The sequence below is a fragment of the Rosa rugosa genome, chromosome 5, assembly GCF_958449725.1.
Source record: "Rosa rugosa chromosome 5, drRosRugo1.1, whole genome shotgun sequence".
Taxonomy (NCBI): Eukaryota; Viridiplantae; Streptophyta; class Magnoliopsida; order Rosales; family Rosaceae; genus Rosa; species Rosa rugosa.
Genome location: NC_084824.1, coordinates 24,293,111 through 24,320,013, shown reverse-complemented (window position 1 = coordinate 24,320,013; position 26,903 = coordinate 24,293,111). Strand labels below are relative to the sequence as shown.

Sequence of the window (26,903 nt, the reverse complement as noted above, 5' to 3'; positions counted from 1 at the left end):
TTCTATACAATTAGTATAATTCTATTCCTAATAGTAATCCTAAAATATCTATGACTCACAACAATATTTCTATGAATTTTTTTATACTCATTCATCAATTAAAATAACTAAACTCAAGTCTTTAATCTTTGTATTTCACATATATCCGACGTAGGGTGATGTCATACATGCTATCATTGAAGAACCTCACTATGCTATTTTAAACAACAAGATGCAGCAAGGCCGAGTTTATGATATCCTTCATTCCTACTCAAGAGAAGATGATTCTCCATTCAAAGTTGCTGATCACAAAGCACAGCTGTTTTTCAACAAAAAAACAGAGTTTACCCCAATTGAAGAACTTGTCCCACGAATACCACGACATTCCTTTTACCTTCTTGAATTCAGTGAGTTGGCAGATAAAAAAAAAGACCAAAAACTTCTGATAGGAAAGTATCCAAACTCTATATAAGTCAACTTTCAATTTACAAATATTACTAAAAGTAACAACCTGTTTATCGTCTATTTCTTCTCTTCATAAAAGATGTTTATGGTTGTGTGAAGTCCATCATGCCAGAATCCCAAGTGTTTGTGAGGAGCAAAGAAAAAATGGAATCAAAGTGTGAAGTCATTTTGGAAAATCTCAGGTATACTATCTTCAATCATCCTTACAATTTAGAAAATAATATCCTCTTTGATAAACTATCACAGATTCATGGTTTCCACAAAATACAAAAGAGAAGATGTGAGAATCACCTTCTGGGGTGATAGCGCCCGAGAATTCGATGTAGAAGCTGTTCAAAAGCGTCCTCCTCCTGTTCTAGCAGTATTTACAAGTTCACAGATCACTGAATTCCAAGGTACATACCTCTAAAGAATGAAACCTCCTCTTGTTCTAGCTGTATTAATCATTGTTTTCTAATCAAATATTTTCACAATTTACAGAACGGACCACACTCACAGCAACGAATCACACTTGCATGGTTATAGATCCACAAACGGATCAATATAGAAAGGAGTAAGTTGTTTCGATCATATTCTCACTAAAAAAATCAAAATCTATTAATTATATTATTTCTTGATTCACATAAGTTTGCAATAATTTACTAACAATACAACATAAAAATTACAGATGAAAGCCAGGCGATAAGGTGAAAGTCCTTGCTATTCCATTTAAACAACCGACACAACAAGACCTGAAGAGCCAGAGAAAAAAAATAGCACTAGATCTGAACACAATCAATCCGCACTTATACGCAGTACACACTAGGCCAATAACCTTAACATACAACACTTTTTACACAACGAAAAAAAAAATTTCGTTGTGTGATGTGGGAAAGTGAATCACACAACATGTTTACTAAACTTACGTTGTATAAGGTGGTTAAAATTCTGAATTTTTTTTTTAGAAGGTCATTGCACAACGGTTACAAGAATAATCTGTTGTGTGAATCAAAAAAAAAAAATGCGGCGGATTTCCCTCCTAGATGGACTCAAATTTGGATCCAAATTGTACCCTAGATGCAACTAAATTGTACAACAGTTTAGTTACTTATGTTGTAGGAGTGTACTTGCAAATCATCATACAATGGTTTTTAATGTGCCGTTGTGCAAGTGAGTGGCAAAATTTGGAGAAGTCTCCAAAATGACATTCATTCTCTTCCGAAAACGAGTAAATTTGGCTTCAATGGTTTGTTATGCTTGCAAGTTCCTACAACACAATGAATTATTTCTGTTGTGTGATTGAGAAATGTCTAACCTTAGCGCCAAAACTGAAATTTTGATTGCACAGGCGGGAAATTTCCATCTTTATTCCCTCAGCTTTGCTACACTTCAGACAACATATATAACTCTATACGTTGTCTGAATAATTAAAAAAAAAAAAATTAATGCGTGGTGCCTTATACAACTCGAGGGCACCATTACACACACTTTCGTTTTTCAAGTCTAAGAGCAAAACCCCGAGTCTTTCTTCACTTCGAGCAAAATCCCGAGCCTTAACATCTCTCACTCCCACTTTGGCCTTAGAGAGTTTTGTTGGATTGGGAATTTAGGGTTTTTTCGATTAACTGTTCAGCTCACTTTGCCTAGGCGAAGACGGAGGCTAGGTGGAAGACGGAGGTACAGTCCAATGACTTCGTCTTCATTCTCTCAAGTCTGATTGTCTCATCTAATTTCTGAAAACCCAAACCTCCTTGAAACCTTCAACCCAGTCTCTGCGACGATCGACGGCAGCGGCACGACGACCTCGTCTCGTTCTCGCAACGTCACTCTGTCAATCACTCAATCTCGGTCTGTCCCTCTCTCAGATTCGATCTGATTTACCTTTTTGTTAAAAGATTGCTTGATAATTCGATTTGATTTACTTTTTCTCTGAAAAAGATAGCTTGATTTGATCTGCAAGCTTGAAATTTTATGTATTTGTTGCAGCTTTTGGTGGTGGAGCAGAAGAAAGAAAAGAAAAAAATAAGAAGGGGTCGGGAAAGAGAGGAGAAGGAAGAGAATAGAGGGATGTTGAGAAAGATAGAGAAGAAAAGAAGAAGAAATAGGAAGAGGGAAGAAGAAGATGTTTATCTTCCGGAGGGTTGCTTTCTAAGGGAGAGGAGATCATAAACGAGAGAGAAGGAGAGAGACGAGTTTGTTTGAAGTTAAAAGGCAAGAACATGGTGTTGGGTTCAGTTTCTTTTTGGTGAGTGGCTTCTATTTTCCGGATTGTGTTTGTTTCGTTAGATTATGTTCTTGTTGGTTATTCTTTGATTAATATAGCATGCATGTTATTGATTTGGGTTAGTTCAATTGTGCTAGTTTTCCATCTTATTCCTGAATTTCATAGAAGTTTGGGAACTGGGCAAAAATACTTGAGCTTTGTTTCAATTCTATTTTTATTCCGTTTAGGATTTGAGGTGAGTGACTTCCTTAATTACTTGATTTCATTGGGGAATTTTGGGTTTAATGCAGTTTTGGATTTTCCGTTTGGTTTTCTTACAATTTTTGCTGGTAATATATGAGAAATTTATGAATGCTATACGTGAAAGTTGGTGTCTAGGTAGTAATTCGGTCTCATCTGTTCTTTTTGTCTTCAAGTAATCAATTTGTATGAAATTTGATTGGGAAGCAAGTGCTTCAATCTCATAGTTTTTGTTTTTGTTTTTCATCACTATCAAGCAGAGTAGGTATTATTTGAGATTAGGATTAAAACTTCACTGCACCCAACAAGCAAAGGAGCATGCAGTGGTAAATCCTTTTCATTATTTCTAGGGATACTAGTGAATTGCAGTGGTACTAGTAGTTGTATCACTAATCTTTTTTTTTTTTTTCCTGTATTGTTTTTGATTTGGTGCATAAGGGCAGCTTTGAGGTTTTCTTTCTTTGATCTCTTTAAGGTCAGAAAAGCCTCAATTTATTCCTTTTGTATTTGTTTGCTAACATTTTCTTTGAGCACATGCATATCTATAGTGTCACTGGATTTAGCTTTTACATTTAACCATTTAAAAGAGCTGCTGGTATTTGCCTTCTTGCATTTTCAGTTGAAGCTTGTAGGAGAAACATCAAGTTCAATGGTTCAGTTGCATGTTCAAAGGTGGAATCACATCTTGGTGATGTTCGTGTGCATATATATGTTAATTCCTTGATGGTCATTGCTTTCTTTTTTCAATTCTTTTGCCACTGGTTTTGTTAATCTCACTTGCCTTGATCAGAGTAGCTCTTTCAAGGTCTTTGTATTCCTTTCTTATAAAAAAACGTCATTTCAAACCATGAAGCATTGTTGACTTGTTGAGTTTCTGAAGCATGTTACCTTGCTATTTTTATTGAAGTTAATGTTGATAAAATTCAAGTTGTCTTGCTTTGTTGTCTTTGAGTAAAAATTAACCTGTTAGATTTCTTGTTGTGCTTCTAGAAATTTGAAAATTTAATATCAAGCATTTTTGATAGCTACCAAAATAAAAGCATATATGAAGGAAAATATCATTGGACAAGTGGTTCAACTATTTGTGTTGTAGATGCTTAATCCTTTGCAGACCATACAATGGTCTGAAGTGTAAGCTTGGCACTTTGGTAGGTTGCTCCATTGCAACCTGAAGGTCCCGGGTTTGAAGGGGGAGATAGCCTCTCCCAGATGGGGTCAACAGTCTCTAGGCTCTGCAATGGCTGGATTCCCATGCATATTGAGCTGTCTGTGTGAGTTGTGCTTGTTATTCTCTCTTTTGTCTTGTAACATCATGTATGTGATTTTAAGATGTTGCTCATTATTCTTTCTTTGCACGGTTTCATCATGCACTCCTTCTTGGCATAGACAAGGAAATTTAGCTATGAAGCTCACTGATATGCTATATATTTTTGCATTCCCAGAAAATAGACGAGAAGGCAATCAATGAGGTATTTCTGAAAGTCCTGGATAATTAGATCAAATGGTGCAAATACCTGCGGATCTGGCTTGTATGGAATATGTCATTTCAGTAACCTAACGATTTCCTAAATTTATTGATGCCTAAATGCCTTTGCACCCTGCTAATTGATATGTATTTCCACAGCACAAGCAATTAATCGGGACATAAACTTTTTCTGGTGTCATTGTACTTTCTGATATGGGGTGAGGCTGCAAATGTCCACTTTCTTCCTGAATGCATTTGCTACATGTTTGACCATGTAAGGCTCCGACATTTCTAGTTAACTTTGCATGCAGTTTGATCTGTTCAGTTTTTTCATAGTAGCTTTAAATATCTGGTTATTTATTTGTCTGCTAAATAGCCTCATTAACATTTTCTGTTATGGAGACTGAACTGAGCTAACTGCAAACGAGCTCCTTGTAATTTTTGATTGTTCTACTATACTAGCAAATGCCTGGGATCATAAATCCAACTTCATCACAAAATCATTTGTCTGCAACATTGAAGAAATTTAAATATAGGATTTTTGGTTTATATCCAAAGTAATTTTGCAAGTTATAGTGGAATGATCTTTGTACTGAAGATGGTACTCTTAGAAAACTCTATTTTGTCAATATTTAACAACATTTCGCTGTTGAGGATGATATCTACATGATTTGTTTAGATTTTTTACGGCAAGTGGGAAATTGCTGGATATGCATCATGATACCGTTGCTTCTTTACTGTCAATTGTTTGTATTTTTGATTGTGCGGAGACTTTTCTGAGAGATATTAGCAGTACATTTATTCAAACTTTTCATATCATTACTCATGAGATTTAACATCATCACTTATGGTTCTGCAGATGGCGAAGGAGTTAGATGCTATTCCTGCTGCTGGCTGCACAATAGAAAATGATTATGTGTCCTTCCTCAAGCAGATTGTTTATCCTATGTATGAAACATTGGCAGCGGTCAGTGCATCTCCATTTGATTTTTAGTGATTGCACATTTTATGCATCTAGTTGTACTTTCTGTCCAAGTATAAATTAAATGTTCAAGTGTGCCAACTTTCTTGGATGCCTTCTCAGTGGTATTATTTGGTCTTTTACTTGTTTTTTATATCTTGAACAAGATCACACTTCTCTGAAAAGGTGTGATAAAAGCTTACTAGATCTTGCTTTATTTATTTATAATTTTTTCATGGGTGCGATTCTGGAGATCATAGTGGTGTCATTACATAAGATTCTACGACACCTTGGTTATCTTAAGTTGACTGGTCTGGAGTTTATATGAATTTATGGCTTCTTGATCAAATCAGCATGATTTTCATTTTCACCCAAAATAAATAAAAGAAAAAGAAGAAACAAGAAAGTAAGTCTTACTTTTTTAGGTTGCTCTTCAAGTCATTGAGGTAACAATTCAATATCTCAACTTCTGTGGTCCTTTGCTGTTGAACATTGCTGGAAATATTAGGAGTCTATTTGTGCGGTACCTATAGATTTGAAATGTTGAACGCATGGGTGGTATTTTCGGCATTATGGTATCACTTATTATTGTTAAGTAGTCGCATAGTCTGGCTGATATATACTCCAATGTGGGAAAGGGAGTAACGGTGGTTGCTTTGTGGGCATTACTAATATGGTGACTTCTTTCTGATGCTTCTTTCATTTTTGATAAAGCTATCTTGTCACATAGTCTACCTGATGTGTACTCCATTTGATCTTGAGAATAACTTCTGCTTTGCTTTAACCTTGCATGTAGGAAGCTGCTAGAAACAATAACGGGAAAGCTGCACATTTCAGTGTGGCGGAATTATGACGACTTCAATGAATACTTTTGCTTTGTTTGCTTGTCATTCAATTATGGATGAACAATGTGATTCCTTCTTTTTGGTGTGTGAAGCGTCTGTGGAATATGCAGGTCACCTGCTTGTTTAGTTGAGCTAAGAGATTGGATGAAGATTGTGGAATCGTAAGTCCCTTGTATTGATCATACATATTCGGTTGTTGCTGAAGGAAAGCATCATTTTTGTGCTTCTCTGCTGGTCCAATATTCATGCACTGTGTGGCATGTTTTGTAACAAATAGTTTGTATTTGTATCAGCTTTTGATGTCCCAGGTAGATGGGCATGCATTTGAATGCTTTTCTTCTTTTAATGTTGGCTTGAATGATTGGGAAATCCTTCCTTTTAACGTTTGAATGCTTTTCTTCAAATAGTATGAGTTGGATTACTCTTTATTCATAGATTCTAGTGTCTTTTCTTTACAATTAGTCACTGTTCATTAGGTAAAATGGAGCATTATTATCAATGCACAAAATCGAGAAAAGACGATTATCACACAACAGAATTTCTAATGTTAATAATGTTGTCTGAAGTAATAATTTGGATGTTCACACAATGAATCCTTATATAACATGCAATAGTTCTAACAAACATACGTTGTCTGATTTACAATCACACAACTGTAATAACTAGAATACGTTATCTAAAACTAACACACAACAATAAAATTTCCAAAAGTGAAGTGTGATGATAACTCATACAACAGATAAAATAAAATGCTGTTGTCTGATTCGCCTTTCATACAACGGCTCGGAGACAAACATCGTTGTGTGAATTATGCCAATGACATGTGCAGCATGACTGCGCGGCAACTATGGCTGCCATCTGCCGAGAGAAGGCACAACAGTTTTAACCAAATAAGTGTTGACTGTTTGTGATTCACACAACGGGTTTCCACCGTTGTGCCATTTTTCATCACACAACGCTCCGATACACAACGGAGATCGTCCAAATCACACAACGAATTTGGTCCGTTGTCTGATCGCTTTTTTGGCCTAGTGACAAACAATCCTATTTTTCTTCTTTACATAGCAATGATTCACTACTATAATTTTTTATCCATCTAACTACACTCTCACAATATACACATAAAATTGCATAATGATATTGTTTATTGCAGCGGTAAAATCTCCAGATTCTCAACACACGACAGTTGGTGGTACAACGGCTGTCCATTGTGCCACAAGCAACTTCGACAAAAAGAAAATTCCAGCCAATTGAGTTGCAACAAGCATGATGCGCAAGAACCTCTCCCATGGTAAACTCTGTTCAAATCATCGGTCACAATGTCACATATACATTTCAATGATAATTATTACATTTATTTACATTCTAACTCTTAAGCGCCCTATTTTCATAACCTATTAAAGATAAATATATCGTTGTTGTTGTAAATGATATGGCTATTCATGCAATAGGTATTGCTTGATGCATGCCATTACTATTGATTGGCGATTGATATGCTTCTAATTAGCGATTGACACATTCGTAATTGTATGAGTGATTGATGTTTTACCTTTTGTACACAAGATGTAGCCCTATATAAGACTCCTCATAGTGAGATGAATATGACACACTCTCCATTATTTGCGTCTAAACTCTCTCTCTCTCTCAAATTATTTTATGTTTGTTTTACAACACGTTATCAGCACGAATAGTTCTACCATTGAGACAAGATTGAGGATCATCAACCAAAGCCCTAGCCAGGAAAAAACCTCCCTGCCGCAGCCTCCCTGCAGTCCCTACTGCCCCTGCAGCATCGTCGCACGCCTGCTGCCCCTGCAGCACAGCAGCACGCCAGTTCCTGTGCAGATTAGCCTGTTTGCACGCCCCGAAACCTCTTGATCGGGACCTCAGATCAAAATCTTTTCTTCATCAAAGTTGTTCGTCTCTGCCTCTTCTAGCTGACCTCCAAATTTCAGCCCTAATGGAGTGGTTTTGAGACCAGTACACCATTCGAAGTGGGAGCTGTTCAGAAGAGGCGAATAGCTCTTGGATTGGCTGAGAAGACAACCTTCTCAGTTCTGCACACATAAGCTGAAGATTCATCCGTTCTTCATCAAGTAATGTTTTCCAAAATCTAATTTCATATTCATGCTTATTGAGCCTAATGATTGAATATGAACAATCACCATGATGCAAGAACCCTAATATTTGGTATATACATATTTATATATATTCGTTTATGTGTCTTGGTTTATTTGGCTTGGATTGTTTGGTTGAAAAAGAAAAAAAGGTTAGGATTCTTGGATTTGAAGCATTTGGTCCAGTAGTACCATATAGTGCATACCAATTAAAAAAAAACAAGCAAAAAGAAAAGGGATTCTGCTACTCCTCGGATTCGAACCCAGCCACAGCATGCATTAGCCTAGCACATTGTCCACTATGCCACTATGGCTAGCTGGAATTTATCAACACCATTTAATATTAATACTGCCAGAAGCAGATTCAACTCCATATAATTGGTGATTGATCAATTGATTCAACCCGTGATTTGATTTTGATTGATTTTATCCAAAGCAATTACCATAGTAATTTATGCTCATTACCACAATCACTTCATTATCACATTGTGACAATTCTGAATTATTGCGTGAATTATGATAGAAGAATTATGGGCTAAATTATTACGCGATTATTACATTAACATTATGCCAGAAGCATTTGCCCAAATTTATTACCTATACGAAATGCCAGAAGCATTAATGGGATTTGAACCCATTTCCTTAGGTATATAACCGCTGCATTAATTTATTTATGTTACGATTTAATAACATATATTGAATTTGGTTATGTTATAATCGTGAATATTAATAGAGGCTGAGTCAGAAGCTCAAATCAAGCCCAAAGTCATAGCAACAAATTCGAGCCAGAAGCTCAGGCCCAAGTTGCAAGGCCAGAATAGAAGCTCACTAAATGTTACCATGACAAAAGTTATGAATCTTCTCAAACTAGGCTCATCCAGTTGGATGCGATGTCTAGGAAAGGTTCAGATGAGGCCGTGTACTTAAGCGAGCCTCGCTCCACCTAAACCTCATCTTTCCTTACCTGGTCGTATTCAATTGGAGTTACCGAAAGGGTTGAGTAATAACTTTTCATTCCTTGGCAGACTAGCCTGAGCCCAGCAGGCCCACTCTCCCTCAGCAGGACCTAGCAGCCCAGCAGGTCTCACACACCATTTGAATTACGCATGAAAGGTCGGGTCACAAGCCCGCAGACTAAACCCGATAGGCTTCACTATCAAGCCCACTCCTTTGGTCCAGCAGAATCAAAATAAAAGGAAAAATAATTTCATATTGTAAATACATTCACCATATCTAATATGTGTAATTAATTGCCAGAAGCATTTATTCACATAATTGTGTGATAATTAATCTGTTATATTACAAGCATGCAATTAATATCTCAATTGATTTGTGATTTTTATTTATCCAAATTTGTGAGATTATTTCAATTTGCTCAATTCAATATTATTGTGTTACTTGTCTAAATTTTCGCACTAGAATATATGTGTAGAAAATGCAGGTACCTAATGAACTAGAAGTTCTAAATGAACCAGTAGTTCATACATAAATCGAACTTGTAGTTTCGATAATGCCATTTAAGAAACTTGAAGTTTCCTTCATAAATTCACCACACATGATAAAACCAGTAGATTTTACATGTCTAATCCGATTTTTCATACCATGTTATAGAACCTAAAGTTCTCATTACTTGCTTATGGATGATATTACCCAAAGCACTAATATTATTTGTTCCTTTCCTGTAAGAAATGTCAAATCTCAACATGCTTGACTTTGTTACTTTGGATGTTTCCAGAAGAAACTATCTAAAGTGAACTCAAGATGTGAAAATTCATCTGATTGCAAAGAAGATGAGATCAACAATCAATGCTAACAATGTCGTCATTGAGGCTTTTAATATGAGTGCCATAATTTTCAAAGGAAACATATGGAGAAAACACTCCAAGTTGAGTATCCGATGAAGAGGATACACAGACTCTTTGGGTTGCTCTGGAAGAGCACTTTCACAATCAAATGACCATTTTCTTGCTTGGAGCAAGACATGATTGGCAGAACGAAATTAGCCCATATGACCGTCTGCCACTTGGCTAAAGCCCAAGAGGCCATATAATCAGGCTCCACGTGGTAGGAACCATGATGCCATAACTCAGCAAGCCCGAGTTGAAAGGAACACTGGTCCGGCCCGCTGCCACCAGAATCAGCATGATCTTTGTTATCAATGTGGAGGAATTGACTGCTGGTCCTGCACCTGTTGTGCGATAGCCGAAGCAGTAGATGAGTATTACGCCAGTCGCGGAACTCAAAATATCAACTTTATTGAAGGGTCATTTTCTATTGATTCCACACTAGAGATCATGGATTTTCAGGCAGTTACTGAACATACCGAGGATTAGAACTCGAAGACATAAGTATAATTGGCCCCTTGTGCCATATCTATTTCATCTTAATGAATGAAACATCTTCGGATTTTGGTGATTTATGTTTTCAATTATTTTGGATTATAGAAATGTGGTTATGTTCGAATTTATTTAATTCAATAAACTTATTCATACATGTGATCCATTGAATTAAATAAATGAATAGGCATATTCTGTGGGGAAGTTTGTTGTCTGGTTAAAAGTGCTATTACGCACACCATACTCCCAGATCGGAGATATTTTTCAAACTTATTGTCTATTCATACCTCTGTGACAACCGTATCAGGCCAATCTAACCTGATAGAGGGTTATGGCAAAACCCACTATATGTTGTCCAATGGTACTGAACCTACCATTAATGAGGCCTTATAATCTCCACGTTCCAGAAGAACGTTATTGAGTATTAAGGATATTCGAACCAACGGTTATCACGCTGAAACCACTGAGAAAAATGAGTGTAATATCTTTGCATAACCTCCAAAGTGTGTGGCCAGAAGCGTACACTGGAGAAATTGGAATCTGTCAGCTAGAAGCTAACTAATTCAAGAAACTACTTGCTATGGCATGACCGTTTGAGACACCCAGGTCAAAGTATGATGCACCGTATCCTCAATTCATCGCAGGTGCATCCCCTTCTGAATAAGGGTCTTGTATATAATGACACGCTATGTCATACTAGACCATTATATGCAAAGACTAGTACATACACCACCATTTTTCTGCACAGAATGCAAGGGAAATTTGTGGACATATCCAACCACCATGTGGACCAGTTAAATATTAATGGTTTTGGTTGATGTATCGACAAAGTGATCACATGTTACACTATTGTCCACAAGAAAACGCTGCTTTTGCTAAACTCTCACCCAGATCATGAAATTGAGGGTTCACCACTCGGATTATCCCATAAAGTCTATAAGACTTGATAATACCGGAGAGTTTACATCGAAGTTTTTCGATGATTATTGCATATCCCTTGGGATTGATGCTGAACATATAGTTCCCTATGTTCACACCCAAGATGGTCTCGCAAATAGAATCTTGGTAATGCGCACCAAGCTTCTAGTTTTTGCGTGGGGCTATGCAATCTTGCATGCAGCTATGTTGGTCCCGTTGAGACCCACTGCTACCAACCTTACTCCGCGTTACAGCTGGTGACTGGGTACGAACCTGATGTTTCGCACTTACGCGCATTTGAGTATGCAGTCCACGTGCCAATTGTGCCGTCACAACGTACAAAATTGGGTCCTCAACAAAGGATGGGCATGTATGTCGATTATGAATCCCATCCATTATGTGCTCTTTAGAGCCCTTGACAGGCGATCTCTTTACCGCTAGATTTGCGGATTGTCACTTTGATGAGACAGTCTTCCCGCCGTTAGGGGGAGATAAGAACGTTACCGTTCCTGAACGGCGTGAATTAACATGGAATGGCCCCACAATGTCTCATCTTGATCCCCAAACCGCATGAAAATACTGAAGTGCGGACAATTCTAGATCTATAGAGACACTTTCTCTGATCTAGCTAAAGTGACGAGATCACATATACCTGCTGCAAATGTGCCTGCAAGGATAGATATCCCTGTAGGATGCGTCGCCCCAGATGGACGAGGTACGACCATGGCGGTAACCAGTCACATGTCCCTGCCCAGAAGCGAGGTAGACCACTAGGTTCGAAGGATTCTTATCCCTGGAAGAGGGTAAAACTGGCACCAACGAATCCACTAGACATCGCGATCTCAACTGATCCATCTCACGAGACAATTCCGGATTATGGGTCCGTCCTAGAAGAGACGACGTTGGGGGACGCTCCAACGTCTGAACCCACTCCCGAGAATAGAGAAATCTCGGTAAATTATGCATGCTTAAGTGAGATCTGGAATCGGAATGAGATTATCATCGATGATATACTTGTATTCGCAGTAGCTACCGAAATTATAAATAGCGATGACATCGAACCTCGCTCCGTTGATGAATGTCAACGTAGAGACGACTGGCCAAAAAGGAAATAAGCAATCCAGGTCAAATTAGATTCCTTGACAAAGAGAAAGCTAGGTGTTTGGACCTGTTGTTCCTACACCTCCCCGTGTTAAACCCGTAAAATTTAAATGGGTATTTGTAAGGAAGCATAATGAGAAAAACGAGATTGTGATACACAAGGCTCGTCTAGTGGCGCAAGAATTTTCTCAACGCCCTGTGATTGATTACGAGGAGGCGTATTCTCCCGTAATGGACGTCATAACGTTCCACTACCTTATCAGTTTGGTAGTTTCCGAAAAACTGAATATGCAGCTTATGAATGTGGTCATAACTTATCTCTATGGGGATCATGATACAGAGATATACATGAAAGTTCCTGAATGACTTAATATACCCGATGCAAATAGTTCTAGACCACGGAACACGCTCTTCATTAGTTTTGAGGCGTTCACTTTATGGATTGAAACAATCCAGACGGAGGTGGTATAACCGTCTAAGTGAATATTTAATCGGGATGGGATATGTGAATAATAAACTATGCCCATGCATGTTTATTAAGGAAGCAAGTTCCTAGTTTGGAATTGTGGCGGTCTATGTCAATGACATAAATTTGACTGATACTCCTGAAGAGATCAAGGAAACCGCAAAACACCTGAAGTCGGAATTTGAGATGAAAGGCCTTGGGAAACAAATTATTGTCTCGACCTGAAGTCTGAGGACAGTGCAGATGAAATTTTGGTCCATCAACCAAATTACATCTAGAAGATGTTAAGATGCTTTAATGAGGATAAAAGCAAGCACACCCATGGTCGTCTGAAGTCTAGAAAGAACCGTATCGTCCTGCAGATGATAACGAAGAGATATTGGTGCCAGAAGTCTCATATCTAAGTGCAATAGGCGCATTATTGTACTTGGCTCAATGCCCTAGATAGGACATCTCATTTGAAGTGAACTTGTTAGCTAGATATAGCTCTGCGCCAACACGCCGCCACTGGAGTGGCATAAAAGACATTTTTCGCTACCTTAGAGGTACGGCGGATATGGGCTTATCCTATCCCTACGCATCAAGGAATGGATCACCCCCTTGATCCTCAGAATGATGCTTGCCTTGTTGGATATGCTGATATAGACTATCTATCAGACCCGCACAAGGCACGTTCCCAAACTGGTTATGTCTTTACCATTGGGAATACTGCAATTTCTTGGAGGTCTACGAAATAGACACTTGTTGCTACCTCTTCGAATCATGCTGAGATACTTGCTCTTCAAGAAGCAGTATGTGAATGTACATGGCTAAGAGCCGTTACAAAGTATGTTCGAAGCACATGTGGACTGCATTCCACCACTGATGAACCAACCATTATCTACGAGGATAATGCTGCTTACATAGAGCAGATAAAGATGAGTTTCATCAAAGGAGACAACACCAAACATATTGCACCGAAGTTCTTCTTCAATCAGCAACAAGAAGCATCAGAAGATTGAAGTTAAGCAGACTCGATCTGAAGACAATCGTGCAGACCTCTTCACCAAGTCAGTACCAAAGTCTACATTCCAGAAGCATGTCCAAGGTATTGGTCTACATAAACTATCTGAATTACCTGAAATGTAATTTTCAGGGGGAGTCGAAATCAGGGGGAGTATCCTGAAGCATACCCACTTGACCATCGTGTACTCTTTTCGTCCTTCGTCCAGGATTATTTTTGTCCCACTGGGTTTTGTTACCTGGCAAGGTTTTGACGAGGCACATCTTTGGCATGGTCACCCCACTTACTGCATCCGGAAGATGCTTTGATTTGACATATATGCATTTGCTCATCTTTTCCCTTCGACCACGGGTTTCTCCCACTGGGTTTACCGGGCAAGGTTTTGGTGTAGCAACTCTAATGCATACCTCTCGTAGACATACTATCTACTTACGATGATGATAAGAAGACTTCACCTATCTCTGTTGTGATACGACTACTCCACATTCACGCGCGTTGTGCTCTTTTTCTCCTTCGACCAAGGTTGTTTTTCTCCCACAGGGTTTTTATTACTTGGCAAGGTTTTTGACGAGGCAACTTAGAAGCGCATAGCAGAACCAACACTATTGACATAGAATATCCAAGGGGGAGTGTTGTAAATGATATGGCTATTCATGCAATAGGTATTGCTTGATGCATGCCATTACTATTGATTGGCGATTGATATGCTTCTAATTAGCGATTGACACATTCGTAATTGTATGAGTGATTGATGTTTTATCTTTTGTACACAAGATGTAGCCCTATATAAGACTCCTCATAGTGAGATGAATATGACACACTCTCCATTATCTGCGTCTAAACTCTCTCTCTCTCAAATTATTTTATGTTTGTTTTACAACAGTTGTTCTTTTATTAATAGTACATAAACATTTTTCACACAGTTATAGAGTGTACATGACAATTGAGGATCTTGAAAATGAAGCCACACTAATTTTGATGGGGAAAGCAGCTGAGCAACTCTTCGACAACAGCTGTCAAGAATTAATGAACAGAAGACAATATCCAACAAGACAGATACTGCCAAAGGAAATCGAGGATACGATTGGCCAACATCACCTCTTTCAGATCGAGCCAAGGTCTAATAGCAAGCTTATTGTGAAGGCCATATTTCCTTATCCAGAGACTCCTGTAGGAGTAGCTACCCCAGATCGTTCTACCTCAGAAAAAAAAAATAAAGAGAACAGTAGAAACAAGCCAAAAAGCACTCTTCATTGGTGAACCAGAAAAGATAAGCAAAAGGTAAGTATTATCTATTTATAATACATTTGTATTGAACCTGAAACTGAAATCAATTTATACAAATTCCTAACAAAAAATCTTATAATAACTTGACAGGGAATCCTGGCATGAAAGAACTACATCACCATCACCGGGAACTAAAGAAGATCAAACAAAAAAAAAGTGAATGAATAACCGCTCAACTACTATGCATCTTGTAAGTATGTTGGGCTATTCTTATTCAACACACACATTCCCAAAGACACTAAGAGATGAGAGGTTGCACAGAACTAGGAGAGTATTTCTCCTATTTTCCCTGTGGTTCAAAGGAACAAAAAGAAGATTGCAGAATCAAATCATGAAGAGGAAATCAAGGAGCATCGCCTCACTGATCTTGAGTTAAAAGTGGTATTCATTCCATATCATTTATATAACTTTGAAATTGATATGCATATCGATTAAGTTGATTTGAGATACTTATCTGCATTAAAAGGTTTTTGAGATGCATATCAAATATAGATTGGATTTGCAAACAGTAAGAAAGTATTGAGTGTTTATCGAAATCAGTTTTAAAAGCTTTTTTTGTTTATCTTATTTGATATGAAAAAGAGATTTGATTGAGGGGGAGTCTTGCTCCTCTATAAAAGGTTTTGAAATTGATTTTATTAGGTAGAGTTTTTGAGCATCTAAAAGCTGTTAGTTTTGTGTTGCGTATGTTTTCACAAATCATTTACTGAAAAAAACTATCTTTGCTTGTTATTTGTTCTTCCTTGTGTAATGTGTTCATTTGCATACCTCATTCTCAAGATCAGTGAGACGTTGAGTGCAAGGAAGATTGGAAGATTAACTCAATCAAATAGGGTGATAATTGAGTTAGGAGTTAGAACAGCTGTAAAACAAGTTAGCTATTTGCTAAGTGAAAGTGATTGTTGTGAACAACACTACTTGTATACTGTAAACTCATTTGATTCATAGTGGATTGATTTTCTCGTGTTGGCTACGTTAAAGCCACACAGTGAAGTTTCCTCAGTGGAGAGGTTTACACTGCGTTAGCATCTTGGTGTTGACTTGAAAGTTCATATTACATTTGCAAAGCAGCTTTCTTAGTCATTTTGTTCTATCTAGTATTTACAATTGGCATCAAAGTGGGTTCTAGATTTTTCTAGTAGATCGCAGGGACGATGGAACAATCACGAGATAGAGCTGCTGGTGGATCTATTAACAGTCCTCCATGGTTTGATGGAGGATGTGAAAAGTATACTCAATGGAAGATATACATGAAATCATATTTGTATGCTCAAGATGAACATGTATGGAATATTGTGGAAAATTGCTGGAAGACACCTATAGTTCCAGCTAAAGGTGAGGGTTCATCTGCCTCTACTGATGAGGAAGTACGTGATCTTCAAGCTGATTTCAAAGCAAAAAAAATAGCATCTTTACTGCTCTCTCTGAACATGAAAAGCTGAGGATCAGTCATTGTGATACTGCAAAGCAAGCTTGGGATCTGCTGCAGACTACATATCAAGACAACAAAAAGGTACGTGCACAAAAACTACAAGGTCTGATTTATGAATTTGAAATTATGACTATGGGAGATGATGAAACTGTGGATGACTTTCATGGTTGAATTTTAAAAATTACTGGTCAATGTCGTAGTCTTGGTGCCCCTTTTGATGAAGATAAGGTTGTTAAGAAAATTCTTAGGGCCTTGCCAGAGAAGTTTCATTCTAAGGTCACTAGCATTGAGGATTCTTTTGATATTGATGACTATCCACTGGATGAACTTATTGGAAATCTCAAAACGTATGAACTAAGGCTAAAACCTGAAAATAAATCCAAAGGTGTAGCTTTCAAGGTCGTAAAAGGGACAGAAGAGGAGGCTAAACCACTTGACCTTGCTCTTCCGACTAAAGAATTCAAAAAGTTCCTTAGAAACAAATCTTCTTCTCAAAATTTCAATGCTCCCAAGAAAAACTTTGTCAGTAGTGGTAGCAGTGATAACAATGCTAAAAGTAGGAAAGGAAATTTTAGAGGAAATAATTCTGGAAAAATTAAATGCTATGAATGTGGTGGCTATGGCCATATTTCTACTGATTGTGGTAACAAGAAGCATGGAAGTAACAATAACAAATATCTTCTCTCGACATGGAGTGATGATGAAACTCAAGAGGCTGAAAATGTAGCTTTCGTCTCATCTTTCTCACTTGATTCTGAAAGTGATGAAGGATTCTCAGATGACGAGACCACTGTCCGTTGCAAACAACTCTATAAAGCATCAAAATCCACATTGGTAAAAAATGCAAGCTTGGAAGATGAAGTTGAGTTATTAAAGGCTGAGAAAGACAAGTTGGAGCGTATGTGGAAGACTTATCAAATCACATGGGAACAAGAAAAAAACAAGCTTACAGATGAATTACACAGTCACAAAATGACAAAGATTCTCAGACTTGGAAGAATGAATGTGCTGAGCTCAAGAACAAAATCAAGATGCTTGAACTTGAGGTAAAAGGACAACGTGCTTTAAACTTGAACCTATTAACTGAAAATGAATCATTGCAGGAAGAACTGAAGTCCACTCAAGAGAAGTTCACAAAGTTTGAGATAAGTTCTGGAACTGCGTCAAAGTTATTTAGTTCAGGAAAAGCCCATCATGATACATTTGGACTTGGATATTCGGGAGAAAGTTCCAAAAGTACACGCTCTGTGAGAGAAATGAATCCAGTAGTGGGGCAAGGTGATTCAGTCACTAAGGTCATAAAGGACACTACCACAAGACCCAGGACAAAAGTTGACAAGGAACCGAAACCTCTTCAGAATGTCACTCAGGTAAGGATGGACTAGGAAACTTCAACTGGTCAGAACAGGTACTCAACTTTTAGATCTTTTATTCCTACATGTCACTACTGTGGTAAATTGGGATATATTAGACCTAGGTGTAATGAGAGACTTATATTGCGCTCATCTGGAGAAGAAAAGTTGTCAGTAGAATCATTGCATTATGAACTCAAAGAACAAAAAGTCCTTATTAATAAACTGACTGATTTGGTCACCAAGGCAAACATGCACACTGTGAATAAACCTGTCTGGATTAGAAATGAATTGAACAATTGCTCTTATAATCACATTGATTCATCTGACTCCATTAATGCTAATTGTCTTATGGCATGTGTAAGTACAGATATTACTTCATCACATATTGATGCAACTTGCCTGGTAGCACTGACTGCCTTGCCAGACAAGCGAAAGGATTTCTGGTATATGGACAGTGGTTGCTCCAGACACATGACTGGTGACACGTCTTGGTTTTCTTCATTTCAAGATGAATGCACCACGGGCTCAGTTACTTTCGGTGATGGGAGGAAAGCTAAAATTCTTGCACAAGATCCTGTCAATACTCCAGGAATTCCTAATCTCCAAAATGTCTTGTATGTTGAAGGTTTAACTGCTAATCTAATAAGTGTCAGTCACTTGGCTGATGATTATGAGGATGTTTGGTTCAAAAAGCAAAGATGTCTGGTCCTCGATAAAAAGGGTGAAAATATTATGTGAGGTAAGAGATCACCAGATAATTGTTATCACATTCAAGCTAATGAATCTCTGAATGCATAGGCTTACTTCTTTGTACGATCTGCTGAAGAGACCTTTGAAACATGGCACAGAAGATTGGGACATGTGAACTATCAGGATCTGCTCAAACTATCCACCAAACAATGTGTCAGGGGTCTACCAAGTCTGAGTGGTAAGACTGACAAGATATCCGGAGGATGCAAGACTGGAAAGCAACCAAGTCTCCCCATAAGGCAATAAACTCTCCAACTACCACTACAGTGTTGGAACTGCTGCATATGGATCTTATGGGACCAGCTCAAATAGAGAGCATTGGAGGTAAGAATTACATGATAGTTGTAGTCGATGATTTTTCCAAGTATACTTGGGTTAATTTTCTAAGAGACAAAGCTGAAACATTTGAATCCTTCAAAGGATTAGGTCAGAGAATGTTAATTGAAAAACAATCCACAAATATGTGCTTGATAAGAGTAAGGTCCGATAATGGCACTGAATTCAAAAATGTTGCTTTTGCTAACTACTTTCATGAGTTAGGTGTTTCTCATGAGTTTTCAGCTCCTATCACTCCACAGAAGAATGGAATAGTTGAACGCAAGAATAGAGTACTGCTGGACATGGCACGAGTCATGATACATTCTGCAGGTATAAGCACAAATTTCTGGGCTGAAGCAATTAGCACTGCATGTTACGCTATCAACAGAGTCTTCTTGAGACCTGGTACTGAACAAACAGCTTATGAGCTGTGGAAGGGTAAGAAACCTAACATAGGGCATTTTTCGTGTTTTCGGAAGTCCATGCTATATCTTGTGCGATCGAGAGCAACTAGGTAAATTTGATGCAAGAAGCGATGATGGTATTTTTCTTGGATACTCTGTTAATAGTCAAGCATATAGAGTTTATAACAAAAGAAATAAAATTGTTATGGAATCTATTAACGTATATATTGATGATCATTATATTAGACAGGCGGATATTGATGTAGATACATCTTCTCCTTCAAGCTCAGTCCCACAAGACACGTCGAAAACTAATGAACAGGATGAACATGTTGACAGCATCTTTAAGCCAGCTCCTGTAATAAGAAGAGGGTTCAAACAAGTCCAGAAGGATCATTCCAGTCAAGATGTCATTGGAAAATTGTCAGATGGTCTCAAAACTAGAAGCCAAGCAGCTACACAGGTGAGTCTGAATGAGGTAAGTCAAGAAAATGTTTTGCTTTGTTTTATTACAGAAAATCTGATCACTATGAATATTATATCCCAATGTGGTTTTGTTTCTCTCATTGAACCAAAAAATATGAAGGAAGCCTTGTTGGATGATGACTAGATTAGTGATATGCAGGAAGAGTTAAATCAATTTACTAGGAATGATGTGTGGTACTTGGTACCTAGACCTGGAAATTGTAATGTAATTGGCACTAAGTGGATCTTCAGGAATAAGCTAGTGATGAATAAAGGAATGCAATCAGGAACAAAGTTAGGTTAGTGGCTCAGGGTTACTCACAGGTTGAAGGTCTTGATTTTGATGAAACTTTTGCTCATGTTGCTAGATTAGAATCTGTGAGACTACTTCTGGCGGTGGCCTGCCGTCTAAGATTCAAATTGTTTCAAATGGAAGTCAAAACTACCTTCCTGAATGGGATACTGCAGGAAGAAGTTTATGTGGAACAACCTCAAGGTTTTAAAGATCCACATAATCTGGACCATATCTACAGACTCAAGAAAGCTCTGTATGGGCTGAAGTAGGCTCCTCGAGATTGGTATGAGAGGTTGTCCACTCATCTTGTGAAAAAAGGGTATACAAGGGGCTCTGTCGATAAAACCTTACTTGTCAAACAAGTAAAAAATGATATTATCATTGCCCAAGTGTATGTTGTTGACATTGTTTTTGGTTCTACATCTAAACATTTTGTCAAAGAATTTCAATCAGTCATGGAAAGTGAATTTGAAATGAGCATGTGTGGTGAACTAACCTTTTTCCTTGGATTGCAAGTTAAGTAGCTTGATACAGGTCTATTTCTCTCACAAACCAAATATGCTGAGAATCTCATCAAAAAGTTTAGTCTTCAATCCAAAAATGTGGTCAACAATCCCATGAGCACCACTACAAAGTTGAGCGATGATCCGGATGGGAAATCAATTGATTCCACACTCTACAGAAGCATGATTGGTAGCTTGCTGTATCTCACTGCCAGTAGACCTGATATCTCCTATAGTGTGGGAGTGTGTGCTCAATTTCAAGCTAATCCCAAAGAATCTCACTTAGAAGCTGTCAAAAAAATAATCTGATATGTTGCTGGTATAGTTAACTATGGTATTTTCTACACCTTTGACACTAATGTGGAGATTGCAGGATATTCTGATGCTGACTAGGGAGGGAACTTGAAGGACAGAAAAAAGCACCTTTGGAGGCTGATTCTTCATTGGAAACAATCTTGTTGCTTGGCACAGCAAGAAACAGAACTGCATTTCACTGTCTACTGCTGAGGTTGAATATGTTGCAGCTAGGAGTTGTTGCACGCAAATGCTCTGGATGAAGCAAATGCTTAAGGATTACTGAATTTCTCAAGGTAAATTGGCTATCTTTTGTGATAATACAAGTGCCATAAATATCACCAAGAATCCTGTTCAACACTCTAGGACTAAGCACATTGATCTCAGATATCACTTCATTAGAGATTTAGTTGAATAACAAATTCTTGAATTGAGTTTTGTCCCCACTGACACTTAACTAACTGATCTTTTCACTAAGCCACTCGACACTGCTAGATTCGAAATGTTAAGGAATGCTCTTGGCATTTGTAGTAAGGTTTAAGGATGCGTTGTTTCTGTCCAACTGTCAGGAAGTAAAGTAAGAACTTAGTGTACTTTGACCACTTCCTTTACAAGTTGTTCATATTTTTAGTTTACTTTTACTACTGCCATGTCTTATTCTGGACAATGTTTTTGTACTCTCTTCTTGGTTATCAGTCAGTCGTGCTCATCTCGCACTAGCACATATAACTATAAGTGGTGGCATGTTATTAGATCAGAGGGATAAGCTTTTTGGTATAGTTGGTGAACTGAGTACAACTTAACAACACAAGGTTGAATGGTGTTACAGTTGCCTTTTCTCAAAGTAATTAGGTCTTGGTTGTGGTGAACTTTCCAAGGCTTGTAAGAACTGAGGCTAGGCCGATGCTTACCAAGGAGAAATTCACAAGGTCAAAACTGCCTTTCTCAAAGTAATCAAGTCTTGGTTGTGGTGAACTTTCCGAGGCTTGCAAGAACTGAGGCTGGTCAGGTCCGTAAAAGAGGTTTATTATTGCATCTACAGGCAGTCACTCGAGGTACATTTCATCGAACATCCTTGTTATGCTTAGTACCCTAAGATCATCTGATCTGGGAGTTACTGAGATGTCCCTCACTACATGAGTTTGAACTGTACTTCCTAAATTGACTGACACGACCACATAACTAGAATACTCAGTTCACTGTCCTCGCTGAACTGTCTTTCCCTCTCTTGTCTATCTCCAAGCTCCATTTATTTTCTATGTTCACTTTCACCGCAGCCCTACTGATTGGTCTCTGGTTTTGAGTTCAAATCCTGTTTGTTGATGGAATACATCATGGTTACTTCTTCTAACTGGAATATGTCTCATTTTTAATCATTTGTGTATCTCTGTGCTTGAACTATGCTTTCTTTACTCTTGCCAGTTGTGACAGAATGCTATGCATCTAGATTCTTAAGCAAGGCCTCCCATGTGTAATATCATTACAAGATCTCGCGTTATTTTCTAGATATTTTCTGCTCTCCTTATTTTCTTATTGGACCTCTATTTGCATGCCCTTTCCTTACTGATGACGCATAAATTTAGGGGGAGTTTTTCATGTGCATGCGTGTCTCTTGGGCCGTGAACTGTCATAACTCTTCTTCTTCCCGGAGAAGCTCTGTTAAAATCGTGTGCCTGTTGAGATTTCTACCCTATTTGTGCTCTATATATGTCTCCCTTTGTCTCCTCCGGATTTTACTAGGGTTTGTCTAAGTGTGCAGTTTCAAATTTCTTCTCCTTCCTCATGGTTCGAACCAACGTTACCGCTCTCATGGGCGTCAATCAACGCCATGCTCTCTCCCTGGAAGACGAAGGTCGTCAAGCTGCCGCTCACGCTGGCCTCACTCGTCCTAGGGACCGTCGTCCTACTCGTGAGCGTAGCCGTAGTCCCCCTCCTCTGCCTCGTCGCTCTCCCAAGCTGCATCCCGGCGAGTCCTCTTCCTCCCTGGATGCTCGTGCTCCTCGGCTTGTAGCCATCCTGGAAAGCTTGTCTGACTCGATTGATGCTCTGCGTTCTTCTCTCCGTGATGGTATTATGGTGACAGATTAGCTGGTCACATGCATGATCGATTACATCTCTAACATGAACTTCTCCTTGATTCGCTGTCACACTGCAATGAATATGCTTGCTTTGGAAGTCCAGAACATGCAGAGTCATCCTCCTGGGTTTCCCCGCAAGGACGCTACTACGTCACTCCATGAGGACCCTCGTCCAGAGGCTGAAACAAGCAAGAGGGCTGCCACTCGCCCGTGCACCGCTTCTCATGTTCCTTGGGAAGCTCTCGATGCAACCAGTGGTGCCTTGCAGGACAGTGAAGAGGTCTATGATCGGATCACCAAACTCAAGGAGGAGATTGCTGAGCTTTCCCATTCAAAGGGGGAGAAGTAAAAAATTCATCTTTTAGTTATTATATTTCTTGTTCTGCATTTTAACTTTCGTTGGACAATAACTTTATTTTAATTTTGGTTTGTGGTTGTAAGTGCATAAGCACATACTATTTGGATGCTTATTTTGGTTGTTTCTATAAACTTTTACTTGAATCCGGGAAAAAGATGGAAACTGATTCCTTCGATTCAAGAAAATCTTTTAGTTCTTCTCCTTAATATTTTGATAGTTGGTTTTTGGTGTGTCTGTAAAGTCGGTTTTGCAGGATAGAACTTGAAGAGTGTGTGTGTTGAATGGGAATGCTCAAAGGGGGAGATTGTAAGTATGTTGGGCTATTCTCATTCAACACACACATTCCCAAAGATACTAGGAGACGAGAGGTTGCACAGAACTAGGAGAGTATTTCTCCTATTTTCCCGGTGTTTCAAAGGAACAAAATGAAGATTGTAGAATCGGATCATGAAGAGGAAATCAAGGAGCATCGCCTCACTGATCTTGAGTTAAAAGTGGTATTCATTCCATATCATTTATATGCTTTGAAATTGATATGCATATCGATTAAGTTGATTTGAGATACTTATCTGCATTAAAAGGTTTTTGAGATGCATATCAAATATAGATTGGATTTGCAAACAGTTATAAAGTATTGAGTGTTTATCAAAATCAGTTTTAAAAGCTTTCCTTGTTTATCTTGTTTGATATGAAAAAGAGATTTGATTGAGGGGGAGTCTTGCTCCTCTATAAAAGGTTTTGAAATTGATTTTATTAGGTAGAGTTTTTGAGCATCTAAAAGCTGTTAGTTTTGTGTTGTGTATGTTTTCACAAATCATTTACTGAAAAAAAAAAAAAAAAAAAAAAAAAAAAACTCTCTTTGCTTGTTATTTGTTCTTCCTTGTGTACTGTGTTCGTTTGCATACCTCATTCTCATGATTAGTGAGACGTTGAGTGCAAGGAAGATTGGAAGATTAACTCAATCAAATAGGGTGATAATTGAGTTAGGAGTTAGAACAGCTGTAAAACAAGTTAGCTATTTGCTAAGTGAAAGTGATTGTTGTGAACAACACTACTTGTATACTGTAAACTCATTTGATTCACAGTGGATTGATTTTCTCGTGTTGGCTACGTTAAAGCCACGCAGTGAAGTTTCCTCAATGGAGAGGTTTACACTGCGTTAGCAAACTTGGTGTTGACTTGAAAGTTCATATTACATTTGCAAAGCAGCTTTCTTAGTCATTTTGTTCTATCTGGTATTTACGCATCTGTAACATATAGTACATCAAGTTATTTAGAGCTGTGCTGACTACTTTTTTGTGTACAATTGTAGTCAGCAAATCAACTGGAAAGCAGCTGGAACAGTTATTTTTTTTTTTTGAAGAAATTCTGCTGCATTTTTGATTAGTTACTTCTAGTTGATTTGACAGCAAACCAATTGGAGCAATTAATTTTTTGATACACTACTGCAAGTAAGTTTTTCTCCACTGAGTAGTGTGTAACTAGAATGTAAAAAGTTAAAACATTACAATTATGTAATATCTAATCATATCAAATTATAATCTCGGATTATATACTTAATACTCTGCTCTCTGTTCTTATTCTTTATGATTATTGTCATTACTCATTGATCATTGGTTATAGATGTATATGATTATTGTGATTGCTCATTGATCATTGACTATGCTTGCACTCTTCTTTAATGATCAGTTAATGACTTAACATTAAACTTTTAATTATTGTAGTTCGACATCTGTATGGAGATCTAAACAGAGAGATGTGCTATACCTACTAGACTTCTAAAGGGAATGAGAGAAAGACATGTGGGGTCTCTATTTTATTTCAGTTTGTTTTTTTTTGAAAGAAAGAAAATTTCAGTTAGCATTATCATGAAGATAACTTCTAACTTCTAATAATGATTCAAACCAATAACTATCTCAGAAACATACTTGAATTCAAATTATACAATATATTACCAAGAAAAACATGATTTCATTCGTAACTATATCGGACAAAATTTCAAAATTACACTCAGTAGCTTAATTACAGTTCAAAATTTCAAAGTCCACATATCGGACCTTTTGCACTTGACAATTGATGAAAGTCCAATAGCCTAAACTTCAGAACTGAACTTTGTTCTGTTTTTTTTCACCACGTAGGCTACATAGCTAAGATGCACGTGGAGCTGGTACCTTTCAAACTCAAGTTCTCAAAGTCGGCCAAGATTCCATCAAGAGGTCTTCTCATATCAGCCATCACCTTTCCCAGCAAATCGACACCTTTGGTAATCGTCTTCTTCTCCATCCCGGTGGCGGCGGCACTGGTAATTGCCTCATTAGGCTGCTCGTTGGGCTTGTGTTCTTCCCCTGTACTAGTGTCTAGGCTGCTTGGTTTTTTGGTTATTTCTGTTTTGCTCTTCTTGTGATCATTGTCACCAGCAGCGACACTTTTGTGCACCACCTTGGCTTTCACAAACGATGTGGGCCGCCGCCGCAGCAGCTTAGTCCCCTCCTTGTAATCAAAACCAAGACCTTCATTTTTGGACCTCAATTCGGCTTCAATACCTTCCTCGTTTTTGCCGAGTCCACGTCCGTTATAGCCCATCTTCATCTGCAATTTCATGCCGATGCCCCTCGTGTGTTTATTCAGATCCCCACCGTCGTCATAGGGTTTCACGGCGGATCTGACGGGCCTGGTGCGCTCCGCGGCCAGCTTGGTGGATGAAACGACGGCGTTGCAGCCGCGGTGTCGCCTCATGCGTTTTCTGGAGCCGCCGTTGTCTCCTTCGTCGACGTCGTGGTCGGAGGAGGAAGCGAGAGCGAAGATGCGGAGATTTCCTTCGGAGGTCTCAACGACGCGTCGGAGATTGTCCTCCTTGCGCTTGCGAGAAAGGCGATCGATTTCAGATCTCAAATCCATCGATCTCAGACCAGATTCAGATCTGCAGAGCCTCTCGATTTCAGATCTCAAATCCATCGATCTCAGATCAGATTCAGATCTGCAAAAGAGACCGAGAGAAAGAGAGAGAGATTGAGAAGAGACCGAGAGAAAGAGAGAGATTGAGAAGAGTGAGAGAAAGAGAGAGAAAATCCTAACTCTTCCTCGCAAAAGCCAACTGACGAATTTAAGCGACCGAGAGAGAGAGTCAGGAAAAAATGAAGTAGAGAAAAAATGGAGACGCGTTCCCGTATTTATAGATCTGGAGAATCTCAACGAAGCTATTAAAATAATAATAAAAAAGTAATTGCGTGGCTTATACGCAGGACTTGTCCTACTGGGCCTGTAC

General features: G+C 38.4%; 2 protein-coding genes and 1 long non-coding RNA gene across 9 annotated transcripts; 2 read left to right on the top strand and 1 right to left on the bottom strand.

Moving 5' to 3' along the window:
• The first annotated feature begins 1,877 nt into the window (after positions 1-1,877).
• LOC133713062 (uncharacterized) lies at positions 1,878-6,592 on the top strand. 7 transcript variants are annotated; one of them, XR_009847748.1, is made up of 9 exons: positions 1,878-2,271; positions 2,410-2,668; positions 3,148-3,362; positions 3,507-3,559; positions 3,981-4,158; positions 4,330-4,416; positions 4,512-4,626; positions 5,212-5,319; positions 6,110-6,592. It is a non-coding gene; the product is annotated as an uncharacterized LOC133713062 (long non-coding RNA). The 7 variants fall into 7 exon arrangements; XR_009847747.1 differs by lacking the exon at positions 3,148-3,362; XR_009847744.1 differs by having other exon boundaries at positions 3,507-4,158.
• Positions 6,593-16,540: 9,948 nt separating this feature from the next.
• LOC133711405 (uncharacterized) lies at positions 16,541-20,674 on the top strand. The gene is made up of 10 exons (XM_062137536.1): positions 16,541-16,721; positions 16,836-16,899; positions 17,019-17,716; positions 17,800-17,864; positions 17,922-18,188; positions 18,417-18,878; positions 18,972-19,101; positions 19,191-19,755; positions 19,892-20,123; positions 20,435-20,674. The coding sequence occupies exons 1-10, from the start codon at positions 16,541-16,543 to the stop codon at positions 20,672-20,674; spliced, it is 2,904 nt and encodes a 967-aa protein (XP_061993520.1).
• A 5,103-nt stretch (positions 20,675-25,777) lies between these two features.
• On the bottom strand, positions 25,778-26,593 carry LOC133711404 (uncharacterized). The gene has a single exon (XM_062137535.1). It carries the CDS (start codon positions 26,591-26,593, stop codon positions 25,778-25,780), a length of 816 nt encoding a protein of 271 aa, XP_061993519.1.
• Between the last annotated feature and the right edge of the window lie 310 nt (positions 26,594-26,903).

Coding starts and splice junctions, on each gene's coding strand:
- LOC133711405 (XM_062137536.1), top strand. CDS start 16,541: ATGGAACAATCACGAGATAGAGCTGCTGGTGGATCTATTAACAGTCCT. Junction 19,102..19,190: donor GGGTCTACCAAGTCTGAGTG/GTAAGACTGACA, acceptor CTACCACTACAG/TGTTGGAACTGCTGCATATG. Junction 20,124..20,434: donor CACAGGTGAGTCTGAATGAG/GTAAGTCAAGAA, acceptor GGTTACTCACAG/GTTGAAGGTCTTGATTTTGA.
- LOC133711404 (XM_062137535.1), bottom strand. CDS start 26,593: ATGGATTTGAGATCTGAAATCGAGAGGCTCTGCAGATCTGAATCTGGT.